The sequence below is a fragment of the Oncorhynchus clarkii genome, chromosome 16 (genome assembly GCF_045791955.1).
Source record: "Oncorhynchus clarkii lewisi isolate Uvic-CL-2024 chromosome 16, UVic_Ocla_1.0, whole genome shotgun sequence".
NCBI lineage: Eukaryota > Metazoa > Chordata > Actinopteri > Salmoniformes > Salmonidae > Oncorhynchus > Oncorhynchus clarkii.
Genome location: NC_092162.1, coordinates 5,724,268 through 5,743,532, shown reverse-complemented (window position 1 = coordinate 5,743,532; position 19,265 = coordinate 5,724,268). Strand labels below are relative to the sequence as shown.

At 42.9% G+C, this 19,265-nt stretch overlaps 1 protein-coding gene across 1 annotated transcript; it reads right to left on the bottom strand.

The window, feature by feature from the left end:
• Positions 1–449: 449 nt before the first annotated feature.
• LOC139367891 (equilibrative nucleoside transporter 1-like) lies at positions 450–14,117 on the bottom strand. The gene is made up of 12 exons (XM_071106259.1): positions 14,034–14,117; positions 13,162–13,243; positions 10,673–10,827; positions 10,080–10,219; positions 8,700–8,834; positions 7,763–7,860; positions 7,009–7,078; positions 6,735–6,814; positions 3,740–3,848; positions 3,487–3,572; positions 1,433–1,632; positions 450–615 (listed from the first exon to the last, which is right to left on the bottom strand). The coding sequence occupies exons 1-12, from the start codon at positions 14,057–14,059 to the stop codon at positions 504–506; spliced, it is 1,293 nt and encodes a 430-aa protein (XP_070962360.1). The 5' UTR covers positions 14,060–14,117; the 3' UTR covers positions 450–503.
• Positions 14,118–19,265: the final 5,148 nt, after the last annotated feature.

Sequence of the window (19,265 nt, the reverse complement as noted above, 5' to 3'; positions counted from 1 at the left end):
ATGTTCATGTTATGGGGATATTTATATAAAGGAAATTTGTCTTTTGTGTCTGTTGAAAATTAAAGATTACTGACAGAGCCATAAGAAAATATTGCTTTATTTATCTGATCATATTGTAATATATTTGTTAGGTTTTCAGTAGGTTCAATTAGGTTCACTAGACTATATGCGTCATTTAAAAAATTTTCAATGAACATTCGAACAGTCCGGCCCTCGTCTTGTAGCTGATTTTTTTATTTGGCCCTCCGTCCATTTGACTTTGACACCCCTGATCTACAGGTAGCTAGGTGAGACAACCATACCACAGTCACAGCAGCTGTCAGCAAAGTCTGTGCTAGTAAGAAAAGACTAAGTGTCAGTGTAAGGAACGCGAGGGTGTGGCCTAACGTTTCAAAATGAACAGAGACGTGGCAGTTTGCAACAACAGTCATTGTAGCATTTAGAAAAACTGTTAGTTATGTTAGTTATGTTTGGGTTATGCATGCTCCCCACATCGGGCTATTTTAGACTATGGCTCTGAAGAGGAATGAGAAGGATGCTCCCAGAGCCAAACCCAGGGACAGGAAGAATGCCATGATGGCACCAGCAGTCTCTGCCTCATGAGGAGCAACTAATCTGGAGAGAGAGGAGGAAGAGATAGAGAGAGGAGGAAGAGAGAGAAAGAGAGAGGAGGAAGAGTGAGAGAGAGAAAGGAGAGAGAGAGGGTGAGGGGATCAGGTGTCTTGCCAACTCCTGGAAATGTCATGCAGAACATGGCTTGACAAGGCCAATGGAGCAGTAGCCAAAACCACAAACAGGTCTGGGACCAGGCTTCAAACAGGTCTGGGACCAGGCTACAAACAGGTCTGGGACCAGGCTACAAACAGGTCTGGGACCAGGCTTCAAACAGGTCTGGGACCAGGCTACAAACAGGTCTGGGACCAGGCTTCAAACAGGTCTGGGACCAGGCTACAAACAGGTCTGGGACCAGGCTACAAACAGGTCTGGGACCAGGCTACAAACAGGTCTGGGACCAGGCTTCAAACAGGTCTGGGACCAGGCTACAAACAGGTCTGGGACCAGGCTACAAACAGGTCTGGGACCAGGCTACAAACAGGTCTGGGACCAACCTACTGTGGTAACACTTTAGGTGCAGTCTGTCAAACTGGGAGACATTTTTCTCTTGCAATAAATGACACCTTACGCAAATGCTTTGCTTGTACCGTGTGTGTTGTGCCTACTAACGTTGTTAAAGAAAGGTTAGTGTAGGCCTAAATCACGCTGCATATTATCATTTTACTCATCCCATCTATGTCAAATGTTAGTTAGCATTGCAAACGGTTAGTTTGCAATGTGTGTCATTACGAGAGGAGAAGGTCGCCCTGTAGGCTACCTTGAAAGTTTTAAATCTATCTGGGTTTTCGCTCCAGGCGAAGGAGGCAAGCGGTCTTACTTGGGCCCGAAGCACATGCAGAGGCTGGCCAGGTATCCGCTGGAGAAGGCGAAGAGGATCATGAAGACGATGAACCAGGCGTCGTGTGGAAAGACGACAGGCAGGTTGTAGCGGGGCTGAACGTTGCACAGCATGAAGAGAGGCACAAAGATCACACGGGCTGCCATAAAAATGGGCACCAGTTTGCTGTCCTTCCCAGGCTGAAGGTGGATGGCAGAGAAAGAGACATAGCACATTCAAATAAATGCCATAGTGCTAAGGCTAAGTCATAGTGCTAAGGCTAAGTCATAGTGCTAAGGCTAAGGGACAGTGCTAAGGCTAAGTCATAGTGCTAAGGCTAAGTCATAGTGCTAAGGCTAAGGGACAGTGCCAAGGCTAAGTCATAGTGCTATGGCTAAGTCATAGTGCTAAGGCTAAGTCGTAGTGCTAAGGCTAAGTCGTAGTGCTAAGGCTAAGTCGTAGTGCTAAGGCTAAGTCGTAGTGCTAAGGATTAGTCATAGTGCTAAGGCTAAGTTGTAGTGCTAAGTGATAGTGCCAAGGCTAAGTGATAAGTGCTTTATTCGATAGAAGATGATGACTTAAATTCACATTTGATAAAAACATTGTATGTTTAAAAAGCGTTCCTGCTGTGTTTGTCGTAATTAAGCCGGCTGTAAAATGCATAGAAACTGGATTGATATATTCATAACATTCACAACGTCACCACAAGATTAGTAGATAAGATGCAAAAGGTATTTATCTTAAATTCAGGGTAGTTTAAAGTTTACTTGTATTTTTTTGTCTCTTAAAAAACTACTGTAAATTTACCATGCCAGTAAAGGCCAATGGGTAACCTCTACTGTTCTGTTAGTGTCTACTGTTCTGTTAGTGTCTACTGTTCTGTTAGTGTCTACTGTTCTGTTAGTGTTTACTGTTCTGTTAGTGTTTACTGTTCTGTTAGTGTTTACTGTTCTGTTAGCGTCTACTGTTCTGTTAGCGCCTACTGTTCTGTTAGCGTCTACTGTTCTGTTAGCGCCTACTGTTCTGTTAGCGCCTACTGTTCTGTTAGCGCCTACTGTTCTGTTAGCGTCTTCTGTTCTGTTAGTGTCTACTGTTCTGTTAGTGTTTACTGTTCTGTTAGTGTTTACTGTTCTGTTAGTGTTTACTGTTCTGTTAGCGTCTACTGTTCTGTTAGCGCCTACTGTTCTGTTAGCGTCTACTGTTCTGTTAGTGTCTACTGTTCTGTTAGCGCCTACTGTTCTGTTAGCGCCTACTGTTCTGTTAGCGTCTACTGTTCTGTTAGCGCCTACTGTTCTGTTAGCGCCTACTGTTCTGTTAGCGCCTACTGTTCTGTTAGCGCCTACTGTTCTGTTAGCGCCTACTGTTCTGTTAGCGTCTTCTGTTCTGTTAGTGTCTACTGTTCTGTTAGTGTATATTGTTCTGTTAGCGTCTACTGTTCTGTTAGCGCCTACTGTTCTGTTAGCGTCTACTGTTCTGTTAGTGTCTACTGTTCTGTTAGCGCCTACTGTTCTGTTAGCGCCTACTGTTCTGTTAGCGCCTACTGTTCTGTTAGCGTCTTCTGTTCTGTTAGTGTCTACTGTTCTGTTAGCGTCTACTGTTCTGTTAGCGCCTACTGTTCTGTTAGCGTCTACTGTTCTGTTAGTGTCTACTGTTCTGTTAGCGCCTACTGTTCTGTTAGCGCCTACTGTTCTGTTAGCGCCTACTGTTCTGTTAGCGCCTACTGTTCTGTTAGCGTCTACTGTTCTGTTAGCGCCTACTGTTCTGTTAGCGTCTTCTGTTCTGTTAGTGTCTACTGTTCTGTTAGCGCCTACTGTTCTGTTAGTGTCTACTGTTCTGTTAGCGCCTACTGTTCTGTTAGCGTCTTCTGTTCTGTTAGTGTTTACTGTTCTGTTAGCGTCTACTGTTCTGTTAGCGCCTACTGTTCTGTTAGTGTGATCTGGAATCCTTAGTTCACAATATCCACAATTCCAATAAGTATCAGTTAGTTTCAGGCATATTCATTCAAATGAGCCGATTTCTTCCATTCTGTATCGCGTGTTTTGTTGCCGACTTACCCACGTGCACACAGCAGTGAGGCTTCTCCCGGCCCAGTCGCTCAGGTTAAAGAGCAGGAAACAGCACACAGGGATGAAGTACATCTCTGAGAGGAGATGATAACGTACGATAACACACATTACCAGTGAATATTACCAAGTCCATTTTTGTTGTTGTTGTTGTAAAGGCTCGTAAAATCAAAAGTGTGTAAGTAAACCGTAAAATGAATAAACATAAACCATGCTCTTGTCATAGATATTCATACACACAGACCCCAGGCGCCTCCATTAGCGACGGTAGACTTGACATCCACCGTGACGGCAGGGTAGACACCGATGGTGACGGTGAAGGCAAAGCACACAGAGAGAGCCGGGACCCAGATCTACAGTCAATGGGTCAACAAGAAAGTACTTTAGATCACCTTTTTTTTTGAGAGTTGGGACGATAGAAAATCGAATGGTTGGGAACATTGATGTTTCTCCATTATGACTCATTTGTGTATAACACTACAACATTCTATGGCAGCCGTGTTAGTGCCACATTCAAAATAAATGGTGAATATTTCAACAATGCTATGTAACTAAAACTGTTTTGAATTAGAACGACATTACCACATTCTAAATATACAGTTTGACGTCGGAAGTTTACATACAGCCGAATACATTTAAACTCAGTTTTTTTTAAATTCCCGACATTCAATCCTAGTAAAAATTCCCCGTCGTAGGTCAGTTAGGATCACCACTTTATTTTAAGAATGTGAAATGTCAGAATAATAGTAGAGAGTGATTTATTTCAGCTTTTATTTCTTCCATCACATTCCCAGTGGGTCAGAAGTTTACTTACACTCAATTAGTATTTGGTAGCATTGCCTTTAAATTGTTTAACTTGGGTCAAACGTTTCGGGTAGCCTTCCCCGAGCTTCCCACAATAAGTTGGGGGAATTTTTGCCCGTTCCTCCTGACAGAGCTGGTGTAACTGAGTCAGGTTTGTAGGCCTCCTTGCTCGCATATGCTTTTTCAGCTCTGTTCACAGGTTTTCTATAGGTTTGAGGTCAGGGCTTTGACTTATTCATCCTTAAGCCATTTTGCCACAACTTTCAAAGTATGCTTGGGGTCATTGTCCATTTGGAAGACCCATTTGCGACTAAGCTTCAACTTTCCAACTGATGTCTTGAGATGTTGCTTCAATATATCCACATAATTTTCCTTCCTCATGATGTTATCTATTTTGGCTAGTGCACCAGTCCCTCCTGCAGAAAAGCACCCCCACAACATGATGCTGCCACCCCCGTGCTTCACGGTTGGGATGGTGTTCTTCGGCTTGCAAGCCTCCCCCTTTTTCCTCCAAACATAACGATGGTCATTATGGCCAAACAGTTCTATTTTGGTTTCATCAGACCAGAGGACATTTCTCCAAAAAGTACGACCTTTGTCCCCATGTGCAGTTGCAAACCGAAGTCTGGCTTTTTTTATGGCAGTTTTGGAGAAGTGGCTTCTTCCTTGCTGAGTAGCCTTTCAGGTTATGTCGATATAGGACTCGTTTTACTGTGGATATAGATACTTTTGTACCTGTTTCCTCCAGCCTCTTCACAAGGTCCTTTGCTGTTGTTCTGGGATTGATTTGCTCTTTTCGCACCAAAGTATGTTCATCTCTAGGAGACAGAACGCATGTCCTACATGAGTGGTATGACGGCTGCGTGGTCCCATGGTGTTTATACTTGTGTACTATCGTTTGTACAGATAAATGTGATACCTTCAGGTGTTTGGAAATTGCTCCCAAGGATGAACCAGACTTGTGGAGGTCTGTAATTTTTTTCTGAGGTTCTTGGCTGATTTCTATTGATTTTCCCATGATGTCAAGCAAGGAAGCACTGAGTTTGAAGGTAGGCCTTGAAATACATCCACAGGTACACCTCTAATTGATTCAAATGATGTCAATTAGCCTATCAGAAGCTTCTAAAGCCATGGCATCATTATCTGGCATTTTCCAAGCTGTTTAAAAAGCACAGTTAAATTAATGTATGTAAACTTCTGACCCACTGGAATTGTAATACAGTGAATTATAAGTGAAATAATCTGTCTGTAAACAATTGTTGGAAAAAAATGACTTGTGTCATGCACAAAGTAGATGTCCTAACCGACTTACCAAAACTATAGTTTGTTAACAAGAAGTTTGTGGAGTTGTTGAAAAACGAGTTTTAATGACTCCAACCTAAGTGTATGTAAACTTCTGACTTCAACTGTATGGCTGGCTCTACGTTATACTAACTGAGTCCACCACAGAGTGGGGGGGGGACAGGCGAAGTCTCCATCCCCCTAAAAGGAAACTTAACCTGTTTCAGACTAGCAAAGTCTCCACCTCTATAAACAGAAATTCTTAACCAATTTTTGAGCCAGATGTCCCCTCCACGTCCGAAATTATAAAGATGCGACCACCTGCGAAATCGTGATTTGTCCAAATATTCATCAATGAAAAATCCGTGCACCGGAACAAAGTTCCTTGAAAAAAATGTCTTCATAATATCTGCACGTACTCTTCGGAACTATTTCGCCTGGGAAGCATGCAGACGCTTTAAATTGTCGCTTCCCTAGTCTGTTGGCAGACGCAACGATTTCATACAGTATGTTACGTCCGTTTGTCCACGAGAGATTCGTTCAACCCAGGAGAAAGATAAGGATAGAGAGCAGTATGCGGGTAGGTATAGTGAAGAATATCAAAAGTATTTAAAAAGTATTTATTGCGATAGTGGGTTTATAATCCATTTTAAATACCTACAGTATATAAAAAGTGTATTGGGTTTTCATTGTTTTTCCAATTCAGAAAGTTAATTGAAATTATTTTTTGTTGTTGAAATACTCAAACTCACAATATGCTATGAAAGTGACTGGTTCATTCGACATGCTGGATACAGCTAAATTAACTTGTCATTTTTATCGATTAGCGATAAGTGTCTGCAAATGTGTCTCTTAAAATGATGTAGTGTTTTGTATTTGCTTTTAAAGCGCAGTAACGATTTTCAGTTCATCAATAGAATTGCAATTCATCCCCTGAATTGTTTTAGGTCGGGATTTAATCCGTGCTATAACCAACTTTTTAAGTTACAGTTGAGCCAACATGTGCAGAGTTTACACCATGAATGCGATCTCCGTGAACATCTGAGAAAATGTATTTAATTAAAAAGCCTCATTGTGTGGGCTGTCTGGTGTCCTACTCTAAAGCGAGCCATGGTTTGAATTCCGGCCTCAATCTAAAAATAATTATGCCATACCTTCTTGAAGATGGTCAACATGGACACGGTTTGTTCCTCTTCTCCTTGTTTGAGAACTGGTGTAGTCGCTGCAGCATTTTCTGGAAGGAGAAGGAACGAGGCTATCCAACACATTGCTTTCATGATCCTTAAAATTGGTAGCCTAATGCAAATGTTTGAATAAAAATATATTCAACAAGTGTCCAAGTTTATGATTTACTTATCTATACATAACACGTGACAACTATCTTTCTCTTATTTCTACATATCTGACCAAACATAAATGTCATTTTACCGTCCAGCCTGTTCACCTCGTCACTAAGCCTGTTTCCACTTTGTCTCTTGTTGTAATATCGATAGAACTCCTAAAGTAAGGTTCAGAACAACACGAAATTACAACCAATTATCTCACTCTGGGATGTTAATTAACAAAAGAGGAGAGATGAACTGGAATGTCAAATATATGTAATAACATATATTTGACATTTACACACTGGTAAATTATTATGTGATGAATGAAAAGGGGATGAAGTATTAGTTGTATTATGAAGTATTAGTTGTATTAGTTGTATTATGAAGTATTAGTTGTATTATGAAGTATTAGTTGAATTAGTTGTATTATGAAGTATTAGTTGTATTATTTGTATTATGAAGTATTATGAAGTATTAGTTGTATTATGAAGTATTAGTTGTATTATGAAGTATTAGTTGTATTAGTTGTATTATGAAGTATTATGAAGTATTAGTTGTATTATGAAGTATTAGTTGTATTAGTTGTATTATGAAGTATTAGTTGTATTAGTTGTATTATGAAGTATTATGAAGTATTAGTTGTATTATGAAGTATTAGTTGTATTAGTTGTATTATGAAGTATTAGTTGTATTAGTTGTATTATGAAGTATTAGTTGTATTATGAAGTATTAGTTGTATTATGAAGTATTAGTTGTATTATGAAGTATTAGTTGTATTATCATCGAGTAGCATCTCCTAACCCCATTTTTCAGTCAAATATATGCAATAATAACATTTAAAATCCAGAGTTTATTACCAGTTTAGGGAGGATCGCATAGGACATTATGGCCAATATGATCACAACACAGGCTGTGAGGAAGTATCCAAAAGCAACATCATTTAGTGCTGAGCCACCTGGGGTGTGTGTGAGAGAGAGCGAGAGAGGGCGGGACGGAGGGAGAGAGGGCGGAACGGAGAGGGAGAGCGAGAGAGAGGGAGAGCGAGAGGGAGGGAGAGCGAGAGGGGGGAGAGGGAGAGGGAGGGAGAGCGAGAGGGGGGGAGAGAGAGAGCGAGTGGGAGTTAGAGAGGGAGGGGGGGGAGAGAGAGTGGGAGGGAGAGAGAGAGGAGAGAGGGGGGGAGAGAGAGAGGGAGTGGGAGAGGAGAGAGAGTGGGAGGGAGAGAGAGAGGAGAGAGAGTAGGAGGGAGAGAGAGAGGAGAGAGAGTGGGAGGGATAGAGAGAGGAGAGGGGGGGAGAGAGAGAGAGGGAGTGGGAGGGAGAGACATCACTTGTACAGCCATTTCAAAAGTCATAAAATCTTAATTCCCAGGCACACCATCACCATTTACACCATCACAATTTACACCATCACCATTTACACCATCACCATTTACACCATCACCATTCACACCATCACCATTCACACCATCACCATTCACACCATCACCATTTACACCATCAACATTTACACCATCAACATTCACACCATCACCATTCACACCATCACCATTTACAGAAGTATATGAATCATTTACAGACATGGTAACGTGTACATATCCCAAAGGAGTCTATGAATTCATTTCAATACTACTAATCTCTTGCCTCAACTGCCCTTTGTGGTGGTGGACTTAATTATTTTAATTTATTCTAAAGCATTAGTAGTAAAAAATGTAAAAACAGGTATTTTTTTATGATTATATACATCTGTAGAAGTGTTAATCGTGAAATAAAAAGGTGTATCATGTCTCTGACGTACTTGCGATAGCACAGATCATGGAGAAGGCAGCGAACGTGCCCGCCAGGCCTTGCCCACTCATTATGGGTGTGGTGTATTTGGCGGGAAGAAGGCCTGCCATGCCAAACAGACTGCCCTGCAGGATAGCTCCAAAGGCTGAAGAAAGGTTTAAAAATAATAATAAACACAGTCAATAACACAGAGTCCAGTCATAGAAACATGAAGCTAACATTTAATATGCAGTTTGAGTGTTCAATAATCTTACTTCTCCGTTTTAAAAAGACATTTGGGTGACAGATAATTACTGTTTTTGTCTTCTTGGCAGGTGAATGAATAAGAGCTAAATCAGAGGTTCCCAAAGTTTTTCACGGGGCCCCCTCCTTTCCAGCATTGGGGAACATCCCGCGGGTTTTCATTAAGGATCTCGCTGTACTTTATTCCGTTCATCTTTCCCTGGATCCTGACTAGTCTCCCAGTCCCTGCCGCTGAAAAACAATCCCACAGCAATGATGCTGCCACCACCATGCTTCACCGTAGGGATGCTGCCACCACCATGCTTCACCATAGGGATGGTGCTAAGTTTCCTCCAGGCCAAAGAGTTCGATCTTGGTTTCATCAGACCAGAGAATCTTGTTTCTCCTGGTCTGAGAGTCTTTAGGTGCCTTTTGGAAAACTCCAAGTGGGCTGTTATGGGCCTTTTACTGAGGAGTGGCTTCCGTCTGGCCACTCTACCATAACAGCCTGATTAGTGGAGTGTAGCAGAGATTGTTGTCCTTCTGGAAGGTTCTCCTATCTCCACAGAGGAACCTCCCTGACCAAGGCCCTTCTCCCCCATTTGCTCAGTTTGGGCGGGCGGCCAGCTCTAGGAAGATTCTTGGTGGTTCCAAACTTCTTCCATTTAAGAATGATGGAGGCCTATTGTGTTTTTAGGGATCTTACATTTTTGGTACCCTTCCCCAGATCTGTGCCTCAACACAATCGTGTCTCGGAGCTCTACGAACAATTCCTTCGACATCATGGCTTGGCTTTTGCTCTGACATGAACTGTCAACTGTGGGACCTTATATAGACAGGTGTGTGCCTTTCCAAATCATGTCCAATCAATTGAATTTACCACAGGTGGACTCCAATCAAGTTGTCAAAACATCAAGGATGATCAATGAAAACAGGATGCACCTGAGCTCAATTTCGAGTCTCATAGCAAAGGGTCTGAATACCAGGGGGCGCGCCCCATAGTTTGGGAACCACTGTGCTAAATTAACAAAATGTAATGTAAAGACAGACCACATTGAAGGGTGGCTGAGGTCTAAGTGTGCTTTCAGGACAACTCAAGGGGAAAGAATTGACTGGTTGAAAAGGAGGAAGGGGCCAAATAAGAGGCCATAGGCTCGAAAAAACTCACAGTTTATGATAACAATCTTGATCATGGTTAATGTGAAGAAAGGGCCCGCTGCCATGTCTATTTTCACCGCGATGGCCGTGATAAGAAACAGCACCAAAATCACCGCCAGGCTGCCCATGATCCGGAACTTTTGAGGAATCCTGGAAGTTAGAGAGTCGGGGGTCAAATAATCAGAGGTCAATCTTATGTTGATCACACGTCGGTCCTCTGCCTGGTTAGTGCACTTTTAACATCACTGGGCCGAGCTGGGCCAAGCTATACAATTACTATGATATTAGCTTATCCCCAAAAAACGTGAAGATGTATTATCATATTAGCTCGTCCCCCCCCCCCCCCCAAAAAAAACATGAAGAATTATTATCATATTAGCTCGCCCCACCCCCCAAAAAAAAGATGAAGATTTATTATCATATTAGCTCGCCCCCCCCCCCCCCCAAAAAAAAGATGAAGATTTATTATCATATTAGCTCCCCCCCCCAAAAAAAAAAATACAAAAAAATGAAGATTTAACTTTTGGAGTAGTGTTTTATAACGCATTAGGAAAGTCAAGATAGTGTGGGGCGTGTGGGGGTGAAGTGGTGGGCTAAACTAACCTGTGATGCAGGACTGAGTTGAGACAGGTGAAGATCAGTAAAGGCACCATGGCACAAAGTGTCGATACGTTATTGTAACTGGCCTCCGTAGGACTACGGTCGTAGGGTTTGTCGGTTGATATTTGGGTGGGGTCTCTGAGACGGCTGGTAAAATACTGTAGAGAGACAAGAGGACAGAACCTTTAGTTTTAGTTCATTGCTAATGTGTGGCGAACGTTCTACAGGAACATGGCTGTTCTACAGTAACATGGCTGTTCTACAGTAACATGGCTGTTCTACAGCAACATGGCTGTTCTACAGTAACATGGCTGTTCTACAGCAACATGGCTGTTCTACAGTAACATGGCTGTTCTACAGTAACATGGCTTTTCTACAGTAACATGGCTGTTCTACAGTAACATGGCTGTTCTACAGGAACATGGCTGTTCTACAGCAACATGGCTGTTCTACAGTAACATGGCTGTTCTACAGGAACATGGCTGTTCTACAGCAACATGGCTGTTCTACAGCAACATGGCTGTTCTACAGTAACATGGCTGTTCTACAGTAACATGGCCGTTCTACAGCAACATGGCCGTTCTACAGCAACATGGCCGTTCTACAGCAACATGGCCGTTCTACAGTAACATGGCCGTTCTACAGTAACATGGCTGTTCTACAGTAACATGGCTGTTCTACAGCAACATGGCTGTTCTACAGCAACATGGCTGTTCTACAGTAACATGGCTGTTCTACAGTAACATGGCTGTTCTACATCAACATGGCTGTTCTACAGTAACATGGCTGTTCTACAGTAACATGGCTGTTCTACAGCAATATGGCTGTTCTACAGTAACATGGCTGTTCTACAGCAGCATGGCTGTTCTACAGTAACATGGCTGTTCTACAGTAACATGGCTGTTCTACAGCAACATGGATGTTCTACAGTAACATGGCTGTTCTACAGTAACATGGCTGTTCTACAGTAACATGGCTGTTCTACAGTAACATGGCTGTTCTACAGCAACATGGCTGTTCTACAGCAACATGGCCGTTCTACAGTAACATGGCTGTTCTACAGTAACATGGCTGTTCTACAGCAACATGGCTGTTCTACAGTAACATGGCTGTTCTACAGTAACATGGCTGTTCTACAGCAACATGGCCGTTCTACAGCAACATGGCCGTTCTACAGCAACATGGCCGTTCTACAGTAACATGGCCGTTCTACAGTAACATGGCTGTTCTACAGTAACATGGCTGTTCTACAGTAACATGGCTGTTCTACAGCAACATGGCTGTTCTACATCAACATGGCTGTTCTACAGTAACATGGCTGTTCTACAGTAACATGGCTGTTCTACAGCAATATGGCTGTTCTACAGTAACATGGCTGTTCTACAGCAGCATGGCTGTTCTACAGTAACATGGCTGTTCTACAGTAACATGGCTGTTCTACAGCAACATGGCTGTTCTACAGTAACATGGCTGTTCTACAGTAACATGGCTGTTCTACAGCAACATGGCTGTTCTACAGCAACATGGCTGTTCTACAGCAACATGGCCGTTCTACAGTAACATGGCTGTTCTACAGTAACATGGCTGTTCTACATCAACATGGCTGTTCTACAGTAACATGGCTGTTCTACAGTAACATGGCTGTTCTACATCAACATGGCTGTTCTACAGTAACATGGCTATTCTACATCAACATGGCTGTTCTACAGTAACATGGCTGTTCTACAGTAACATGGCTGTTCTACATCAACATGGCTGTTCTACAGTAACATGGCTGTTCTACAGTAACATGGCTGTTCTACATCAACATGGCTGTTCTACAGTAACATGGCTGTTCTACATCAACATGGTTGTTCTACAGTAACATGGCTGTTCTACAGTAACATGGCTGTTCTACAGCAACATGGCTGTTCTACAGCAACATGGCTGTTCTACAGTAACATGGCTGTTCTACAGTAACATGGCTGTTCTACAGTAACATGGCTGTTCTACAGCAACATGGCTGTCATGCACCACCCAGGTAGATGATATCCATTGGAAGTGGATGCAATACAATAATGTATTGCATAAAGCGCTTTGAGTACTTGAAAAATGCTGTTAAAATTAATTATTCTAATGAATAGATAAGGGGGTATTTTTATTTTACTAGGCAAGTCAGTTAAGAAGAAATTCTTATTTTCAATGACAGCCTAGGAACAATGGGTTTGTTCAGGGGCAGAACAACAGATTTGTACCTTGTCAGCTCAGGGATTTGAACTTGCAACCTTGCGGTTACAAATCCAACGCTCTAACCACTAGGCTACCCTGCTGCCTGTGAATTATCACAAGATAATATCCAGACAATCTAGAAAGTAACACTTGAAACATATTTGGAAATGAATACAGACTGAATACAGACGTCTCACTAAAAGCTCCGGCATTGTATTTCTGGTATGTATTCATTCATTGTTCAGTCTGAAAGTAGAAGATGAGAACTAATGTTGTGGCTCTACCATGGTGGCTGTCATGAAGAAGCTCCATGGCAGGAGAGTTCCTAAACCCAGCATGAAAAAGATCAGCCACACGCCATTGTTTCTGTTGGATGACAAGAGGAGAGGAAGCAACTGTTACCCGGTTTATTTGTGTAGCTAATATGACGATTTATACCATATTAATTTACGTAGTATGTAGGCCCACAAAGAAATTACAAGGTGAAATGCTAATTACTTGACACATATGATACTAAATGTGGGATTAAATTAAGCAAATTCCAATACTTTATTTTATTTGTTTAGTTAATTTGACAATAAATAACATATTTATTTACGTAGTATGTAGGCCCACAAAGAAATTACAAGGTGAAATGGTAATTACTTGACAGATATGATATTAAATTTGGGTTTAAAGTAGGCTCCCGTGTGGTGCAGCGGTCTAAGGCACTGTATCCAGGGACTGTAGTGGGAGTCCCACTGTGTCCCAATTGTCCCAATTGTGGTGCACAATTGGCCGGGGTAGGCAGTCATTGCAATTAAGAATTTGTTCTTCAACTGACTTGCCTAGTTAAATTAAACGTAGCAAATTTCAACATTTTCTATAGGGCAAGATGTGACCACTAGGGGGCGATCCCGGATGCCCGGCTGACCTCATGGTGAGCACTCTTACCACAGTCCCTAAAGAGATATCTCCCTTGAAGGAGCTCGTGACACACTTCCAATCCAAAGGCTAACCTATCGGGTACATTACCATTTGGTTTGTGTTACAATATAATTTGCCAGTAACCATAAAAAGAGGGACTAGCCAGAGTTTCACAGAAACTAGATACTGTATCTAAAACAGTTAAGATGTCATCATAAAAAGAGAACACATAACTAGGCTGCTAACTCACTTGTCTTTAGGCTTGTGGACATCCATAGTTTGTTTTCAGTGATGAATGTCTATCACCTTTTTTTCCCACAGCTCTCCGGCAAACCTGAAAACAAATGGGATGGATTGACACACATCTCATGTATTTTGCCCTTCAGTCATGTCGAAGGAATTACAACAAAACGAACTGAAATTATTGCAGAATTCAACAACATCAGAAAAAACAATGACCTAGACTCGAGGGATTTAGGGAATAACACTGGATAGAGGATTTACAATTCTACCATTACAATCTATCTGTAGGTTACTATTCATTCTGGTTATCTAATATTATTGCCCTCTTGTGGTCCTTATGGATACATTTCTAAGCATCCTTCACTATGGCTGAGTTTACACAGGCAACCCAATTCTGATCATTTTCCCTATTATCTGATTGGTAAACACTTTTAAAAATCAAAAACATTTGGCAGGAATCTGTAGCCCACCTTTGTTTAAACATAGAAGCTGGTAGAAATTAAACTCACAGCCCATGATAAACGGGTAGTCTAAACTGTCTACAGTAACGCAGACAGTTTGACAAATTGGTGCGTTTTGACTAACTTTACTTTTTCCAGGGGACCTCTACGTAATATATATATATTTTAAAAAATGTATTTCACCTTTATTTAACCAGGTAGGCTAGTTGAGAACAAGTGCTCATTTACAACTGCGACCTGGCCAAGATAAAGCATAGCAGTGTGAACAGACAACAACACAGAGTTACACATGGAGAAAACAATTAACAAGTCAATAACACAGTAGAAAAAAAGAGAGTCTATATACATTGTGTGCAAAAGGCATGAGGAGGTAGGCGAATAATTACAATTTAGCAGATTAACACTGGAGTGATAAATGATCAGATGGTCATGTGCAGGTAGAGATACTGGTGTGCAAAAGAGCAGAAAAGTAAATAAATATAAACAGTATGGGGACGAGGTAGGTAAATTGGGTGGGCTATTTACCGATGGACTATGTACAGCTGCAGCGATCGGTTAGCTGCTCAGATAGCAGATGTTTAAAGTTGGTGAGGGAGATAAAAGTCTCCAACTTCAGCGATTTTTGCAATTCGTTCCAGTCACAGGCAGCAGAGAACTGGAAGGAAAGGCGACCAAATGAGGTGTTGGCTTTAGGGATGATCAGTGAGATACACCTGCTGGAGCGCGTGCTACGGGTGGGAGTTGCCATCGTGACCAGTGAACTGAGATAAGTCGGAGCTTTACCTTGCATGGACTTGTAGATAACCTGGAGCCAGTGGGTCTGGCGACGAATATGTAGCGAGGGCCAGCCGACTAGAGCATACAGGTCGCAGTGGTGGGTGGTATAAGGTGCTTTAGTAACAAAACGGATGGCACTGTGATAAACTGCATCCAGTTTGCTGAGTAGAGTATTGGAAGCTATTTTGTAGATGACATCGTCGAGGATGGGTAGGATGGTCAGTTTTACTAGGGAAGTTTGGCGGCGTGAGTGAAGGAGGCTTTGTTGCGAAATAGAAAGCCGACTCTAGATTTGATTTTAGATTGGAGATGTTTGATATGAGTCTGGAAGGAGAGTTTACAGTCTAGCCAGACACCTAGGTACTTATAGATGTCCACATATTCTAGGTCGGAACCATCCAGGATGGTGATGCTAGTCGGGCGTGCTGGTGCAGGCAGCGAACGGTTGAAAAGCATGCATTTGGTTTTACTAGCGTTTAAGAGCAGTTGGAGGCCACAAAAGGAGTGTTGTATGGCATTTAAGCTCGTTTGAAGGTTAGATAGCACAGTGTCCAAGGAAGGGCCAAGAAGTATACAGAATGGTGTCTGTCGTCTGCGTAGAGGTGGATCAGGGAATCGCCCGCAGCAAGAGCAACATCATTGATATATACAGAGAAAAGAGTCGGCCCGAGAATTGAACCCTTTGGCACCCCCATAGAGACTGCCAGAGGACCGGACAACATGCCCTCCGATTTGACACACTGAACTCTGTCTGCAAAGTAGTTGGTGAACCAGGCAAGGGAGTCATTAGAAAAACCGAGGCTACTGAGTCTGCCGATAAGAATATGGTGATTGACAGAGTCGAAAGCCTTGGCAAGGTCGATGAAGACGGCTGCACAGTACTGTCTTTTATCGATGGAGGTTATGATATCGTTTAGTACCTTGAGCGTGGCTGAGGTGCACCCGTGACCGGCTCGGAAACCTGATTGCACAGCGGAAAAGGTACGGTGGGATTCGAGATGGTCAGTGATCTGTTTGTTAACTTGGCTTTCGAAGACCTTAGATAGGCAGGGCAGGATGGATATAGGTCTGTAACAGTTTGGGTCCAGGGTGTCTCCCCCTTTTGAAGAGGGGGATGACCGCGGCAGCTTACCAATCCTTGGGGATCTCAGACGATATGAAAGAGAGGTTGAACAGGCTGGTAATAGGGGTTGCGACAATGGCGGCGGATAGTTTCAGAAATAGAGGCTCCAGATTGTCAAGCCCAGCTGATTTGTATGGGTCCAGGTTTTGCAGCTCTTTCAGAACATCTGCTATCTGGATTTGGGTAAAGGAGAAGCTGGGGAGGCTTGGACGAGTAGCTGTGGGGGAGGGGGCGGAGCTGTTGGCCGAGGTTGGAGTAGCCAGGAGGAAGGCATGGCCAGCCGTTGAGAAATGCTTGTTGAAGTTTTCGATTATCATAGATTTATTGGTGGTGACCGTGTTACCTAGCCTCAGTGCAGTGGGCAGCTTGGAGGAGGTGCTCTTGTTCTCCATGGACTTTACAGTTTCCCAGAACTTTTTGGAGTTAGAGCTACAGGATGCAAATTTATGCTTGAAAAAGCTGGCCTTTGCTTTCCTGACTGACTGCTTGTATTGGTTCCTGACTTCCCTGAGCAGTTGCATATCGCGGGGGCTATTCGATGCTATTGCAGTCCGTCACAGGATGTTTTTGTGCTGGTCAAGGGCAGTCAGGTCTGGAGTGAACCAAGGGCTATATCTGTTCTTAGTTCTGCATTTTTTGAACGGAGCATGCTTATCTAAGATGGTGAAGTTACTTTTAAAGAATGACCAGGCATCCTCAACTGACGGGATGAGGTCAATATCCTTCCAGGATACCCGGGCCAGGGCAATTAGAAAGGCCTGCTCGCAGAAGTGTTTTAGGGAGCGTTTGACAGTGATGAGGGCTGGTCGTTTGACCGCGGGCCCGTAGCGGATACAGGCAATGAGGCAGTGATCGCTGAGATCCTGATTGAAGACAGCAGAGGTGTATTTGGAGGGCAAGTTGGTCAGGATGATGTCTATTAGGGTGCCCATGTTTATAGATTTAGGGTTGTACCTGGTGGGTTCCTTGATGATTTGTGTGAGATTGAGGGCATCTAGCTTAGATTGTAAGACTGCCGGGGTGTTAAGCATATCCCAGTTTAGGTCACCTAACAGAACAAACTCTGAAGCTAGATGGGGGGCGATCAATTCACAGATGGTGTCCAGGGCACAGCTGGGAGCTGAGGGGGGTCGGTAGCAGGCGGCAACAATGAGAGACTTATTTCTGGAGAGATTAATTTTTAAAATTAGAAGTTTGAACTGTTTGGGTATGGACCTGGAGAGTATGACATTACTTTGCAGGCTATCTCTGCAGTAGATTGCAACTCCTCCCCCTTTGGCAGTTCTATCTTGACGGAAAATGTTATAGTTGGGTATGGAAATCTCAGAATTTTTGGTGGCCTTCCTAAGCCAGGACACGGCAAGGACATCAGGGTTGGCAGAGTGTGCTAAAGCAGTGAGTAAAACAAACGTAGGGAGGAGGCTTCTGATGTTGACATGCATGAAACCAAGGCTTTTTCAATCACAGAAGTCAACAAATGAGAGTGCCTGGGGACATGCAGGGCACCCTCATATATATAGTAAACATGTACCATTCACATTTAAGTCCAATTGTAAGTAAAGGAAGATAGGCAATAGGACATCATCATTTAATTCAATTTCCAATAAAAGCCATACGGATGACGTTAAGCAACCTCTGTACAAAATAACACCTTGAATCCCCGATTGAGTCACAACAGTAAAATACAGAAATGAAAAGTATCAGTTCCGTTGGAGTATCCATTAACTAGAGCTTTGTGCTGTTGCGCCATATCGATCCCAACGCAACATAACCTTTATTTTGAGGAAATATGGCTGTTCTCTGTCACAATCCCATCCTGTAGAAAATAAATCACATCAAATAAATGTGATCTGGAACAATACGTTAGTAGTACGTTTACATATTCCCCGAGGAGAGGGAAAGGGGGGATACCTAGTCAGTTGTACAACTGAACGCATTCAACTGAAATGTGTCTTCCGCATTTAACCTAAACCCCTCTGAATCAGAGAGGTGCCGGAGGCTGCCTTGTTCAGGGGAACAGTGGGTTAACTGCCTTGTTCAGGGGAACAGTGGGTTAACTGCCTTGTTCAGGGGAACAGTGGGTTAACTGCCTTGTTCAGGGGAACAGTGGGTTAACTGCCTTGTTCAGGGGAACAGTGGGTTAACTGCCTTGTTCAGGGGAACAGTGGGTTAACTGCCTTGTTCAGGGGAACAGTGGGTTAACTGCCTTGTTCAGGGGAACAGTGGGTTAACTGCCTTGTTCAGGGGAACAGTGGGTTAACTGCCTTGTTCAGGGGAACAGTGGGTTAACTGCCTTGTTCAGGGGAACAGTGGGTTAACTGCCTTGTTTAGGGGAACAGTGGGTTAACTGCCTTGTTCAGGGGAACAGTGGGTTAACTGCCTTGTTCAGGGGAACAGTGGGTTAACTGCCTTGTTCAGGGGAACAGTGGGTTAACTGCCTTGTTCAGGGGAACAGTGGGTTAACTGCCTTGTTCAGGGGAACAGTGGGTTAACTGCCTTGTTCAGGGGAACAGTGGGTTAACTGCCTTGTTTAGGGGCAGAACAACACATTTTTACCTTGCCAGCTCTGGGATTCGATCAAACAACCTTTTAGTTACCAGCTCAATGTTCTAACCACTAGGCAATCTGCCGCACAGCGCCCCAAACTCCCAGGATGTTCACATTTGAATATTTATTTGCATGTAAATGGCATAAATTGAGCACCAACCCTCAGTAGAAATCAAACCAAGTTGAATTAGATCAGTTGAATACAGTGATCGCTGATCTTATCATGTGCAAGCCGTCATTATAAATAAGAATTTGTTCTTAAACTGACTTGCCTAGTTAAATAAAGGTTCAATTTTTAAAAAAATTAAATGTGCTCATATTGTTCACCTCA